Source organism: Ctenopharyngodon idella, chromosome 12 (genome assembly GCF_019924925.1).
Source record: "Ctenopharyngodon idella isolate HZGC_01 chromosome 12, HZGC01, whole genome shotgun sequence".
Lineage (NCBI taxonomy): Eukaryota > Metazoa > Chordata > Actinopteri > Cypriniformes > Xenocyprididae > Ctenopharyngodon > Ctenopharyngodon idella.
In genome coordinates this window covers 6,056,938-6,071,669 of record NC_067231.1, presented here as the reverse complement: position 1 = coordinate 6,071,669, position 14,732 = coordinate 6,056,938, and the positions used below count along the sequence as shown (strand labels likewise).

Below are 14,732 nucleotides of genomic sequence, written 5' to 3'. Positions count from 1 at the left end.
AGAAAGTAATTATCATCCTATCACTATAGCAACACTATAAACATATATGATTAGGGATGCACGATATATCGGCCTCCATATCGGTATCAGGCGATATATGTTCATTTTTAATGTTATCGGCCCAATAAGAAAATTTGGCCGATATATTAAAGCCGATAAATAATGGATTGTTTGCTTCAGCTGAGACACTTCAGATATGCACTGTTTGTAATGATGGTTTTGAATTGCATGAAATATGATTGAAATTGCTTCAAAAAGGAAAATACAGTTAATTACAGTGCAAGTTTGTCATATAGGCTACATAATATTATAATGAGAACATTATTAATTGTGTGTGGGACATGGCTTTTAATTTTTGTTATCAGACTTTTGTTTTTGTTATCAGGCTCTAAAAATTTTGATTTAGAGTTATCGGCCAATATATCGGTTATCGGCTTTCAAATATAAACAATTATTGGTTATCGGTATCGGCCAAAATTTTCATATCAATGTATCCCTAATTATGATCATAAAGGTTGAATGCTCAGGCACAAGTGTTGGGAAAGTAGCGCTCCAAATCTCGATCATTATTAGTGATGCCATCTCTCCAGTTGCCGTACAGAAAATTGCTTGAGATATAGGCATACCTCATTATAACTTCTATAGTGTTTAGGGTATTCTATCTTTGTTCTTTTCTTTATATATGCCTAAGATCACAACCTAATGGATTAAAAAGTAAAAGAGTTGTGAAATCCTCAGCTAATTAGTGTGTGTGAGAGTACAACACAATGCAGCACCAGACATGAGAGCCTGTCTCATTCAACCGCTGCATTTCTGATTTGTTGCCTTCAATTTCCTCTGTTCTTCCTTTTCCATTCCAAACTCTCACCATAGTCCTAAAGTCAGGTAAGAAGGCATGATGCTTCCGACACTTTCAACCCCTTATCCCGAGTCATTCTGAAACCATTGTTGTGTACTGTGCTTTGTACATTGTTTTTTTATTTGATGAAGAATACACATTCTTGTTGTCCGTGGACTATGGTTTCAATTCGTTTTCATGGTTTTCAATTTTAGGTTTATGTTGACAGTTTGGTGTGTGAACCTGATTTATCAATTTTTTTTTTTTTTTTTTTTTTTTTTTCAGGTTTGACTATTGTAAACATTTCGGTTTTTGTCCCTTTGAGTCCAGTTACTGTACCAAATAGTTTCACAATGTAGCTTCCAGGGATGCATGAAAAGCCTCATCAGCTGAATCAAATTTCATCCATTTAAATCAGCAAATTCATAGACTGCAGTACATGTTCACAAGAAACCGATTCTCCTCTGGTAGCCAGGCAGTGCCAAATTTCCGAATATGAGAACCTCCACGGCATATTGATTTCTGATTGGGCACAGACTTAGGAAATAGCATGTGCATGTTAGCTCAGTCTGCATTAATGCACCTGGCCTTACTGTAAATAGAAACGAAGGCTAAAGTCAAGAACGATACATTAACTTCCAGATTTGTTTTAACTCCAGTATAGTTTTATATAATTGTCCATTTGCTAGCTCCCCTTTGATCGCGGTTATTTTCTGAACAATTTTACAGGATATAGCATATAAATTATAAGTTTCCATGAACATAGGTGGTTTTTAGTAAAATGTACTTAAAGAGCAGTGAAAATTGATTGGATATTATTCTTACATGTGCTTAATCTGCCATACTTCGAAGAAATCGAAAATTTTGTAGTATTTTTTCTATTTATTTATCGCAACTGGTAGATTTTGGATATATTTTTTTGGTATTGCATATTTAATTGTGCTCATTTTCCTGTATTTTTATATTTAGATTACTGTTGCCATCATCTAATGCTAAAAGTCAAAGTTGCCTTTTAAAAAACTAATCATTTCATTATTTCATTATATAAGTTGAATTGAATTGGTTAGCAACACTTTTAAATTTTAGCTTTTAGCAAATCTCAGAAAGAATATCCATTTATATGTACTTTATAATGTCGAAGGCTAAAAAGAAATATTTTTAAAGTGTTTAATGTTTTTCTACACCAAAAGAATACCGGCCATTTAGATTATCAGTCATAACATTATCAACTTATTATTACAATGATGAATTTATTGAATTGCCTGCAATTTTAAACATCTGTGCATTCTTAGTATTGACACCACAGTGACATGAATCAATGCATTAATTAAATAATAATATTAGAAATGATATTAAATTAGAAGTATTTCATTTACTTTGGAGCAAGTGTAGGTGTTCTTACTGATGTTCTGTCTGTTGATTTGGGAATGAGGGCAGTTTAATTCAGAGCATCAACTTTTCAAGATATATTTAAAGATTTGTAAAGGAAAAAAGTACCATGGTTATTTTCTCCCAACTATTATACGTTTTTTGGCAATAACATTTTGCGTACTTTCCAAACTATCCAAACATGCAGAACCTTCTTATATTTACATTATAAAACAGCAAAAGTTTGTCTGATAACTGCAGTATGTGGCAACAGCTGTGGAAGGATTGGTCAGTAACATTTTTAAAGTTGGGTTTAGAGAAGGATCGATGGATTAACGTTTAAAAGCTGACTTAGTGTCTCATTCATTAAGTCATTCCAAATCATTACAAATATTCACCAGCGTATCATTTAAGATGCTGCACATCTGTGAATTCATCTCTAGACAGCTTTACTCCTGTTTTCTCTCAATGTCTAAATCATGTTTTGGCTATTGTGCATCAATTTCCCTGGAAGTTGCATGCAGTAATGAGTGTTTTTGTTTTGTGTTTGTGTGTGTGTGTGTGTGTGTTTTGTGTGTATTTCACTGTCACTCCCCCGCACTGTATGGTATTAATGTAAATGCCAACAGCCTGCGCTCCTTCAGTTCGGATAGGTCCAACACACTCAACCGGAGCTCCTTCGCCCGTGACAGCATGATGATCGAAGAGATCCTGGCGCCAAACAAGGACACGGTACGCCCTCTTTCTCTTGAGTTCTCAGATTCTGTGTTGCCCTTTTGCTGTCAGTTGAGTCTTTATATCATGTGGAAGTTCATAATTTGTGAATTTGAACAATTAAAAGCACCTGGACCATAATGTTTACTTCTCCATATAAGCTCAGCAAACTTGACTCTAAACTAGATACTAATTTTCTTAAGAAAATGCAATTTCTGCGCTAAGAAAAAGAGTGAAAGTGCCATGGTATTTTTGAAGTACCATGTTAAGGCCATGAAATGTAAATACGGTAATTGCTCAGTACCATTGTATATAGCAAAATACCATGATATTACCATCTGATACCATCGTTGTATTGCCATAGTTAACGTTACTTCAAAAATAGTACTTATAGAAATATTATACTTTAAAAGAATGCAAACTGAATGTAATCTTTATGGACCTTTAATTGCATGATATTTATAACTTAAGAGTGATTTTTTTTTGGACTCACTTAAGTAGGATTCAAGTACATCCTTCAAGTACATATGTAATTTCATAATTACTTTTTTGTTTTTGAAATATGGTTAAAGCATTCTGCTGAATGTAATGACAAGCATTTATGGTGAACTAAAATATACTTTAATGTCGTTTGTATTGAAACTTGTATTTTTTATGTATTTAAATATATTTCTAATTACACATTTGTAATGATGAAGTTACAATTTTGTTCATTTAAAATAACTTAAAATAAGACACTGCAGTTAAAATTATAATCAAGTACTTTAAAGGTACATTCATTTTGATGTGTTGACTAACATATTAAAGCACATGTATAGCATGACAAAAGATTAAAACATAATGATTAAAAATGTACTTTAAAGTAAAACTTGACATTATATACACTTATACTTAAAGGGTCAGTTAACTCAAAAATGAAAATTCTGTCATTTACTCACCCTTATGTCGTTACAAGCCCGTAAGACTTTTGTTCATCTTCAAAACACAAATTAACATATTTTAAATGAAATCTGAGAGCTTTCTGTCCCTCCATTGACAGTCTACGCAACTACCACTTTGTCGCTTCAAAAGGATCAGAAAGAGATTGTAAAACTAATTCATATGAGTTGAGCGGTTTAGTCCAAAATCGATCACTTTATATGATGAACAGATTGAATTTAGGCTTTTCAAAATTATACTTTTTAAGTTTTGAAGTACATGTCAAATGCACATTCAATAAAATTAAGCACATTAACCTTAACCTACATCAAACTATGTTATATTTTTTGGAGTTATGAACATTAAGAAAGATTTCATTGTAGAAATGAATACAATCAAAATTTGAAGAAGTGAAAAATTCCATTTTATACGTAGTCAGGGAAATGTTCTTCAAATCATTTTGTCTGTCACTGTTGACCAGTGCATTTGGAGTGATTCAGAATCTGTCTCTTTTCTTCAAATGCTTCAGGGGGTCTGTAGAAACATACCCACCCTTGTTGACTCTCATTATAAGGTATAAAATGCATTGAGGAATTCTGCATTGTTTCTTATTCCACAAACCAATGCAGGCAAACATGAGCTTTGCTCCGCAAGATGCATTTGTTGTTGTTCTTTTATGTTCTGCTCTTCAGGCCAGATTCTTCCTGGGTTCTCATCCCTTTCTATATCAGTTGTATTTTTATAGCTTAGCTTCTCACATTGTTTTGGCTGTTTTGATCTTGCATCAGGGATTTTCTTCCATTATCTTCTACCTCTTATAAATAATTCTCCTGCATGTTGTTTTGTTGATTGTCATTGTCATCAACCACAAGATGAGGTGATAATTGTGCGGTTGAGTTGTTAATTGCAGAGAGCAGAGCCTCAGTCAAGAGTATTGTGAAAGCCAAGGTTCACCAAATGGAAATATTTGTGAATGGAAATATGAAGAGTTTGTTCAGTTCTGAACAAGCTTGTTTTGTGTTTCAGCACCTGGCTTTGGCAAAAGATTACAACACAGAGTCAATGAGACGCTATAGCTGGACACCGGACACTCTGGACAACGTGAACCTGGTCTCCAGCCCCGTCCATTCAGGGTAAGGCCAGCATCACCATTACTATTCTTACACTTAGAGTTAGTGATGTGAACAAACCATTATCGCAAAGTATTGAACTTCAATGTGAATGACAATTTTTGATGGATGAGAAACCAAAAAATTCCTACATATAATCCCAGAAGAAAAAGGTACAAAAGCTGTCACTGGGGAGGTGCTCTTTCAGAAGGTACACCTTCGTACTTTATTTTCGCCTATAGCCCAAAGTATACTTCAGCTGTCCGAATTCCGTGAAGGTGCATGCACTGTCCGCATGATGTAAATTTCGCCACGTGTCCACTTTTTTTAAGCCATTCCTTTGCTATCCGTTCACTCGGATGTACCTCATTGCTTACAATGCACGAGTTCCCACTACTGGCGGTACCCTTGCAATGAGTTTAAATGGAACGCACTAATGCTGCGTTCCAGACGAGGTTGGACCTGGGAATATGACAAATTAAATGTCGCACTTCAGACCTCAGTGAGTTCCAGTCATCACTCGTAATGTTCACATGTTGACCACATGATGTCTGTCCAAATAATATTCCCTTGTCAACTTGACGAACTTGAAAACACTTCAAAAGGGGAAGTTCATGAGTGTATGTCAAAAAATGGAGTTAAACACAGCCCCTGTCCATGAGGACGGTGCACGTACAATAGCACATGGGCAAGGAGAATGTTGAGACAGAAGAGTCCACTAGGTAGCAATACACACAGTTGTGATGTAGGCCTACTGTGCAGTAATCGAAGAAGAGTGCGGAAAGAGCAATACAAAGCAGCATATCCTTCTCCAGCGTTTTTGTTTTGGTTCTTGTTGTAAATGGTGGATCCGCTACTTTTCTTCTTCTGTCCTTCTGAGCGAATGTCCTGTAAATGACACGACTCAGTGCTGCCCTCTGATGTCTGGTAGAGTATAAAAAAGCACTTGTACTGCGCATGTGTTGAACTTGTCCATCCATGCTCATCCGTGGTTGAGTACCCTTTGAAATCTGTGCAGACACGACGGTGGAACGTGATAAATTAAGTATACCCAGGCCTTGAACATATTAGTATCTTCCCCAGGGACAGTTTTGTGTCTACTTATTTTGAATGAGGGATCGATTTCTAGGGACCAGAATATGATAGAGAATAATTGGACCAGTAAGCAACTACCTAGCAACTACCCAGCACACCCTAGCAATTACCCATACTACCTGATGTTGAGATTTAAATGATCTCATTATTGTTTATTCTTTAATGACCTCAATATTCCCAGATACCTTCCTTATCTTCCATGTATTATATATTAATGGAGATCTCAAAAAAGGAATGTTTTTGTGTTTGTGCTAATATTGAAGCTCTTATGATTTTTTTTTTTGCCCTGTTCCATATTTTCACTTGTTTCTTTGCAGCGTTTGTCCCTCACTCTTTCAGTGCGACAACAGGTGACAGTTGATCATGTGATCAGAGTTTTTTCTTTCCAGTGTTTGTCATTGCTGTTCTCAACTCAACTTCTTGGTTCTAAAAATAGGTTTTAAAAATACCATTTATTATTATTTCTTAAGATTTGAATGAACAATGACCAGGACATGTTCTTGACAGGTTTTTTTAGGATACATCCAGCCTACAAGCCTATGTAGATTGTATAACTAATGGCACCAATGGTCTCTATGATCTACTATCTCTAAAACAGCCCAGGCTGATATCAGTATTTCACTATTTGATAACATCTTCATAAGCCAAATGATCCTTAAGACATACTGTACATGTGTACGTGTAAATAATTTTTCTTGTAATCTATACTATGATGTTAAATTTTTTCATTTAGTGTTATTTTTTGTGACAGATCTTAATAATATAGATTGTGACACCTTAACAGTTTGGTTGAATTCTGATCTTTTACAGTAAACTAATTGTAACTGTCTTTGTTAGTACAATGTTTAAATATCCTACCAACATTCTCTACCTCACTAACTTCTCACCAGGTGCATGGAATGATCCCAGATCACTTCCTCGTCTATGACCTTTTCTCTGAAATTTGTTTGCGAGTGTGTTTTTATCACAGCATGGCACAACTCAACTCTGTTGAGTCTCTCTTTATCTTTTCTTATCGGGTCATTTTTTTTCCTGCAGGTTTTTGGTGAGCTTCATGGTGGACGCCCGCGGCGGTTCCATGCGAGGAAGTCGCCACAATGGCATGCGCATCATCATCCCGCCCCGCAAGTGCACCGCGCCAACACGTATCACATGCCGTCTGGTCAAAAGACACAAGCTGGCATCCCTGCCACCCATGGTGGAGGGAGAAGGGCTGGCGAGCAGGCTGGTGGAGGTGGGCCCAGCGGGGGCTCAGTTTCTGGGGTAGGTTTCACCTTCCTGCTCATTTTACTCTAGCTTTTCCTTATCATTTCCATGGAAACCATCTTCTGTGTTTGGTAGTGTGTGTCGGTGAAGTGTTTCAGCAGTGACACAGAGCGGCTTTGCCCACCATTGTTGTCATGCCAAAGCCCTGGTTCTTGACACTGACTCAGGGATGTACCTTGACTTTACCCTTTCCTTTACTCTATTTCCTACAATGACATCTTGCAGGTCATCAAATTTTTCCTAGTAAAAATCTTGAGGACTGCTGAAAGAGCTCCACCATTTTAGTAATAAGTGTTTTAAAATGACACACATGGGCTCTGTTCCAGAACCTGGTGAGCTGCCTACATTGACGGCATGTTAGGGCAAGACACCACAGGTGAATAAAGTAAAATTTGTAAATAATAGATATCACCATACTTCCCACTGTTGATTTATCACAGTAAATGAAAACTGTTTTATATGTTTCAGTTTTCTGAAATGTTATTTTTAAATATGCAAATGTGGCATTATCTAATTAGATATACACTAATTTGCATACATTTCCAGAACAGAAATCTGAACATTGGACAAAAGAGCATTCAAAATTCTTGTTTCATTTTGTTGACGTTACTGTTATTTGTTTTGAATATCTCTTTTTATCATTCCATAAATCAGACAATACTTTCAACAGCCAGGAAAAATAAATCACTATATGTTTAGGAATAAAGTGTTATATAAATCAGGTGAATGATATATGAACAGCACTCTGTAAAAACATTCAGAATGTAGATGCTGCCGAAGTTTCTGACTCAGAGCATGACTTCTTCCTTAAGCCCCGTTCACACCGCCAGCGACTTTTTTGCTGCATGTCGCTAGTCTCTGTACTGTGAAGTCGCTTGTGTGCGATCATATCTATAGAAAATGCAATCACAAATGATATATAAAACTAAGAAATCATTCTAATTTGACGAGGAATTAGGCTTAAAATAATTAAAAGTAACATTCTGCTGTTGTAAATCATTAACTAGATTAACGATCAATCTATCAACAAATTAAACTCATTCATACTGTCAAAAATTACTAAAACGTCATTCGAATTTGACAAATAATCAATTTTCTTGTACCTAATAATCAACATAATGCATGGGGAAACTGTAATATGAACTGCAGCAGTGCTAAACTGCTCACAGCATCATATAATTAACAACACAAACTATCAATGTATGAATCAAACTCACAAGACATGTTGACCGCTTCTTTTCCACGCATCATTTTATTATATCCATGTATGTGGTTATACAGTCAAATCATATAAAACAGTCAAATCGCTCCGGAACTATGTCCTGTCTATCTTGCCTGCTCTCGAGATGGTGACGTGAGCTCCAGAGAGCCTTCACTCCTATTGTTTGTCGCTCGCGAAATTCGCTTCTCATTGGCATAAAGTTGAAATTTATGAACTTTTGTAGCGTGACTCCCGTCGCTTGACACGCCTAGATTCTGTCGCCAACGGACACTGTTGCTCGTGTTGCTGGAAGTCGCCAGCGCTCCATTGAAATGAATGGGATCATGTCGCTTTGTCGCTGCGTGTCGCTGGCGGTGTGAATGGGGCTTTAGTCTCTCCATCAGTGTCAGACTCTGGTTTGAACAATGTAAGGCTGAACACCATTTTGACTGTGTGAGCTTCTCCAGCTTTGTTATTGTTGAGAAACTGAAGCGCGAGCTGTTAAAGCCCCGCCCTCTTCTGGAAAGGGGGCCGGGAGCAGCAGCTTATTTGCATTTAAAGGGACACACAAAAACGGCAAAAAACGGCAAAAAACGCAAAAACGTTTACAACCAAATTGGGGCAAATTTGACAAGCTATAATAAATGATCTGTGGGGTATTTTGAGCTGAAACTTCACAGACACATTCTGCGGACACCCCTTTAAAAGGTCCCCTTTAAAAATATGTATTGTAATTAAAATCTACAGAAGATGTATTGTAATTAAAATCTACAGACACAAATAGATAAAAGTGTAATAAAATAAACACTTAAATGTGTAATTTTGGATTTTGAAGTCTGAAAGAAGAACATTTACATTCAAACACGAGAAGTGCAGGTAATACAATGTTTCAGACATCATTTAGAATACTACAAGCTAGAACAGGGAGTGATTAAGGAATAGTGAAAGGGGATGAAGACTTGTAAGAGCAGGTGGAGGTAGGAGGGTACAGCGCCCATGCCTGTTATATATGCAAGCATCAATGTCTTGAACTTGATGCGAGCCGCAACTGGTAGCCAGTGCAGAGAGATAAACAGAGTTGATGTTGTGGAAGGAAAATAGCCCAATATCTAAAAATTGACCAGTGCATAAAAAACTATGGTTTTTCCTGTAGTGTCTTACCTTGAGGTGTCATAGGCATGTTCCAGATGCAATGTGACTTTGCTGTCTTCTTAATTTACTACTTTTCGGCCAAAATATGTTGTTCTTTATGAAAAATGCAGTCCCATAATACACTGTGAGATAGCAGACAAAGCTAGATTCATTCAGTATTGAAAGAATCAATAAAAACAGTCTAATCTAATTAAAATGTACTATTTTACCCAGTATTAGTGTGTTTATATATTTTTGTTTATTGGAGTACCATGCTGTTATCCTTGAAGCAGGCTAACGGCAAACTCTGCTGAAATCAACTATTAGTCAAGTCTGCTATGTGCTATTTGTATGGGTTGTTGCCTATGAGTGTTCCAACTAATTAATTTATTTAATTTTGGATGCATAGTAGATGTAAGGAAGCTCACTAGGTTTTGGAACAAGCTGCTGTACTTGGAACAGAGTGAGCCATAGCTCACCAAGACATTACAACACTTGGGCTAGCATCCCATCCTGCAGGAATGACAAGTTGTTCCTCCTTTTTGTTCCTCTAAATGCTGCATGGATATAATTCAGTAAACTCCATCTACCTCGAAACCTCCCCCCTCTTAGCGAGGGTGAGAGCTACATTAGCCGAATCCTGCAGCTCGGGCCACGAGGAACAAAATTTTCTGGGTAGGAGTTTGTTCTTAGTGAAGTCACAGCACTTCATGTTGATTTCAACTACTACTTTTGACGCCACAGCTGATGTTTCCTTTGTTTCCTCCTTTACGTTCATCTACACCTTTTCCTTTTAGCTTTCAGTGAATGTACACATCGCTGAAAGTGACTCATACTGGCTGTTTGGGCTGGTTATGCAGTGCTTGGTGAGCATGAGTGTCTGCAGTCATGGCTGCTGCCTTAGCCCTGTGTTTTTATGCTAAGAGAGAGAGTTTCATTTGACCTTTTAGTTTTTGGAGAAGGTATCAGTGTTTTTTTAAGGGTAAGGTCATTTGGATTACACCGTTGAGTGTCTGTTTTGCCCATTTTAACTCACAGTTCTAGTGGGTCTGAGTCTAGGGGCTTCAGGCATGAAATTTTCCATGGTACCTTCTCTGTCTACACATTAAATGTTTTCTTCCATGATTCCATGTTTGTCTGATGTTACTGTTTTCATCCATTGTGTAACATGAGCTATTTCATTTCCCATGTACTGGACAGAACAGGTTGCTTTTAATTTGTAATTTGTAAGTTTTATTGACATATTCTTTATTAATAAGTGGCCCAAGTTGTAAGAAATGCCCATCTTGAAACAAGCAAAAAAATATAGGAAGAGTTGCTATATCCACCAATGGGATATGCAAAAATAACTAGCATAAATATATAGCCACAAATAATACTAACTGATCTTAAACCTAAAAGTAACTGAATTTTAAACAATTACAGTGAAGACTGCAACTAAAATAATGATCATTTGCATCTTGAAAACATAATACAACATACAGACTAACCTTAAAATGAGAAGTCAATTCTTAAAAATGAAGAAATGAACAGCATTTACACTTTTGTACCTTGATGGTTTTTTGTACTTATAATCTAGGAACAATTAACTTACATTTACTCATTTGACCGGAGTGCATTCAATATACATTCTGTCAGAATATGTGTTTCCTGGGAATTTAAACCCTTTCCTTCATCATTATTAGCACCATGTTCTACCATTTGAGCTACAAGAATCCTTGCAGTGACTCTGGGAAATTGTATATTATTAGATATAATGTTTGAAATAGAACCACAAAAGTTATTGGTTTCAAAATTTTTAAAGCTGCACTAAGATTGCTTAGTATTTGATAATTTTATAAGCATTTCCGATCTCTGATCTCTCATTTGTTTTTGTTTTTCTGCTTGTTTCAAAAGGGCTAATATTTTGCATTGTAATAAAATTGAACCTATTTCTACAAATTTCCTTTATAAAGCCTTCATCAATCAAGCCAAGAACATCTATTTTGATGTTACCTCACCATAACTGTCACAGCATATTCAGGTTGAAGATTTCTAAAAAAATAAAAAATAAATAAGTTTTAAAATACACTCTCTGAAAGTCAATTTATAATTATATTTTACTGAAAATCAAAACAAAGATACAGATTAAGAATAGGATTTTGTGCAGTGCATCTTTACTTTGCATCTTACTTGGTGTTTGGAATATTTAATTTCAAAGCATGAAGCAGTGACGCTTGGTAAAAACAAACAAACATTGTACTAAACTAAAACATTTATAAAATCATCTCTGCATCTGTCACCTTGAGTTCATAATGGAAACCAGTGATCTTAACCTGTATTAATATCAGATGCATTTGCCAAGTGCCCCTCTTTTGCACTAATGTTTCATGAATGTACATCATTGCCATTTACTAAAGTCATCATCAGCATTTGTGTATCTCACTCTCTCGCGTTTAGTTCCATTGATAAAGGCCTGCGATGTGTTTTCACAGCCCTGTGATTGTGGAGATTCCTCATTTTGGGTCCATGAGAGGGAAAGAACGAGAGCTCATTATGCTCAGAAGTGAAAACGGTGAGACCTGGAAGGAGCATCATTATGACTGCAAAACTGAAGACCTCAATGAGCTCCTCAATGGCATGGAGGAAGGTAAAATGGTTATAAATAAAAACTGCACTGTTATTGACCTTGCCAGTCCACATGATGAGTTTCAGCCTTTAGTGAGCATTAATTAGTGCTCGGCTGAAGTTTTTCAGTGGATATAGTATTGATGGCAATATCTAGAAAGTAAGATGGCTGATATAACGGGGCAGTTGTGGCCTAATGGTTAGAGAGTCAGACTGGTAACCCAAAGGCTGTGGGTTTGATTCTCAATACCGGCAGGAAATGACTGAGGTGCCCTTGAGCAAGGCATCTAACCCCCAAATGCTCCCTGGGCGCCACAGCAAAATGGCTGTCCACTGCTCCGAGTGTGAGTGTGTTCACTAATCAATATTCCTAATGTGTGTGCACTAACTTGGATGGGTTAAATGCAGAGGACAAATTCTGAGTATGGGCCTCCACATATTTCACACTTTTTCACTTTCACTTTATACAGTATAAAGCCAAAATATCTCAAAATACACATAGTACACATACTACACATAGTGATAGCATATAAAGTACACAAACATGCTGAAATGAAATGAACATTATGTTACACAATCATTACAACCATATAGCAGCACATTTACACCACCACAAGACATAGGCAAACACCACTCACAATCGATTTGCTTCTAATGTATACACTTCCTGAAATTAAGCTCACATAATACTGGTATACTCCACAGAGCTGGACAGCTCAGCTGATCTGGAGAAGAAGCGCATCTGCCGGATCATTACAAAGGACTTCCCACAATACTTTGCAGTGGTATCACGGATCAAACAAGAGAGTAATCAGATGGGTCCAGAGGGAGGAGTCCTATCCAGCATGACAGTACCTCAGGTCCAGGCCTCCTTTCCTGAGGGTGCACTCACCAAGAAGATCAGAGTTGGACTGCAGGTAGATCACGGTCCAAATGAGTCCATGTTTCCATTTTTTGTGTAATTATTTAACAATATTAAAATACTTTCTCCTATCTCAGCTTATATAGAGAGACTATACACTCTTTAAAAAAAAGGTTCTTTACTGGCATCTATAGGGGCTTTTGCACCAGAGGAACCTTTTCATATTTTCTAGAACTAATGGCGGAAGTTCGCACGGCAGGAACTGGGAATGAATTTAGTTCTAGAAACGCCTTTTGAGGGTAGCACATCCACACAAAGCCAGAGCTTTCCTTATCCGATCTCTTTTTTTTTTCCTTGTCTCAAGAAATATCTGCGTACACAAGAAACCACTGAAACCGACTCAAAACGATGTAGTATACATGCCAGATCAGTATGTGGCGCTGTAATTCTGCCACAGAGATACACTAAAAACAGAGAATAAGACTTGGAGCATGCGCATAAACCTTGCGCACTGTATACAAACTTTAGTAAAGCTTAGAAATAAAGCTTTATTTTATTAAAGCTAATAACCTCAGTAGCTTCTGCGGCACGAACACAAGCATGTAGTCCGCTGTTGTTGTTGTCGCTTTTTTGTGACATAGCGGTGTCTGACTAGGGTCGAGACGTGGGGTAATGACAATCGTTTCACAAAATATACGGATTGGCTGTACACACGAAAATGCAAGGGTGTCGTTTTCAGATTTATCCACTCTGGGACACGGTTTCAGGCTCCCAAAACGCTGGATCTGTCTGAACGAAATGCCTATACGATACAAAATTTTTTGTGTATACAGCTAAAATACAGCTAAACGCGTCTCAATGTGGACGGGCTCTAATTTAACTCCTACTTCAGAGTAGGAACTAAAACACACAACTAAAACACAGCTCCAATCACAGTGTCCTCCATTTTCCAGTTGTTGACGTTGTGGAATGCCACGCTTAAATGGTGTCGCTGTCTGCTGGCTTACGTCACTTCAGAGTTCCTACTGGCGTTGTGAATTCAACCTAGGGGAACATTTAGTTCTCGGTGAACCGCCCTGGTGGCTAGTTCCTATAACTACCTGGTGCGAAAGCCCCTTATGGTTCATTGAAGAACTTTTAACATCCATTGGACCTTTTCATTCCACAGAAGGTTCCATTCTATAAAGTAGTTGAAAAAGATTCTTTAGATTTTTTAAAATGTTCTTCACACTAAAAAAATGGTTCTGTTCACTGAAACTGTGGTATTGCTGCCAAAACCCTGTTTCACTTAAATGTTATTGCTTTCTCAACAGGCCCAGCCTGTTCCAGATGAAGTTGTGAAGAAGTTTATAGGTAATCGTGCCACCTTCAGCCCAATAGTGACAGTGGAGCCTCGCAGGAGGAAGTTCCATAAGCCCATTACCATGACCATACCTGTGCCTCCAGTCTCTGGAGAGGGTGTGGTGAATGGCTACAAAGGAGACACCACACCAAGCCTTCGCTTGCTCTGCAGCATAACTGGTAGGATTGATTTATAGCCATCAATAACAACGTAAAATGAAATATTGAATTGTTTTAAACATGTATCAAACTTCCATTTCACTATTAATTAGTTGTGTTAGC

At 37.2% G+C, this 14,732-nt stretch overlaps 1 protein-coding gene across 8 annotated transcripts in view; it reads left to right on the top strand.

The window, feature by feature from the left end:
* ank3b (ankyrin 3b) overlaps nt 1-14,732 on the top strand; it is a 115,129-nt gene that overhangs the window by 76,422 nt on the left and 23,975 nt on the right. For all 8 annotated transcript variants that reach the window (XM_051915760.1, XM_051915758.1, XM_051915762.1 and 5 more), the window contains exons 26-33: nt 2,836-2,938; nt 4,368-4,412; nt 4,865-4,971; nt 7,081-7,305; nt 10,217-10,315; nt 12,115-12,269; nt 12,953-13,164; nt 14,423-14,630. In XM_051915760.1, coding sequence (XP_051771720.1) covers nt 2,836-2,938; nt 4,368-4,412; nt 4,865-4,971; nt 7,081-7,305; nt 10,217-10,315; nt 12,115-12,269; nt 12,953-13,164; nt 14,423-14,630 — 1,154 coding nt within the window. The remainder of the gene's footprint in view (nt 1-2,835; nt 2,939-4,367; nt 4,413-4,864; nt 4,972-7,080; nt 7,306-10,216; nt 10,316-12,114; nt 12,270-12,952; nt 13,165-14,422; nt 14,631-14,732) is intronic.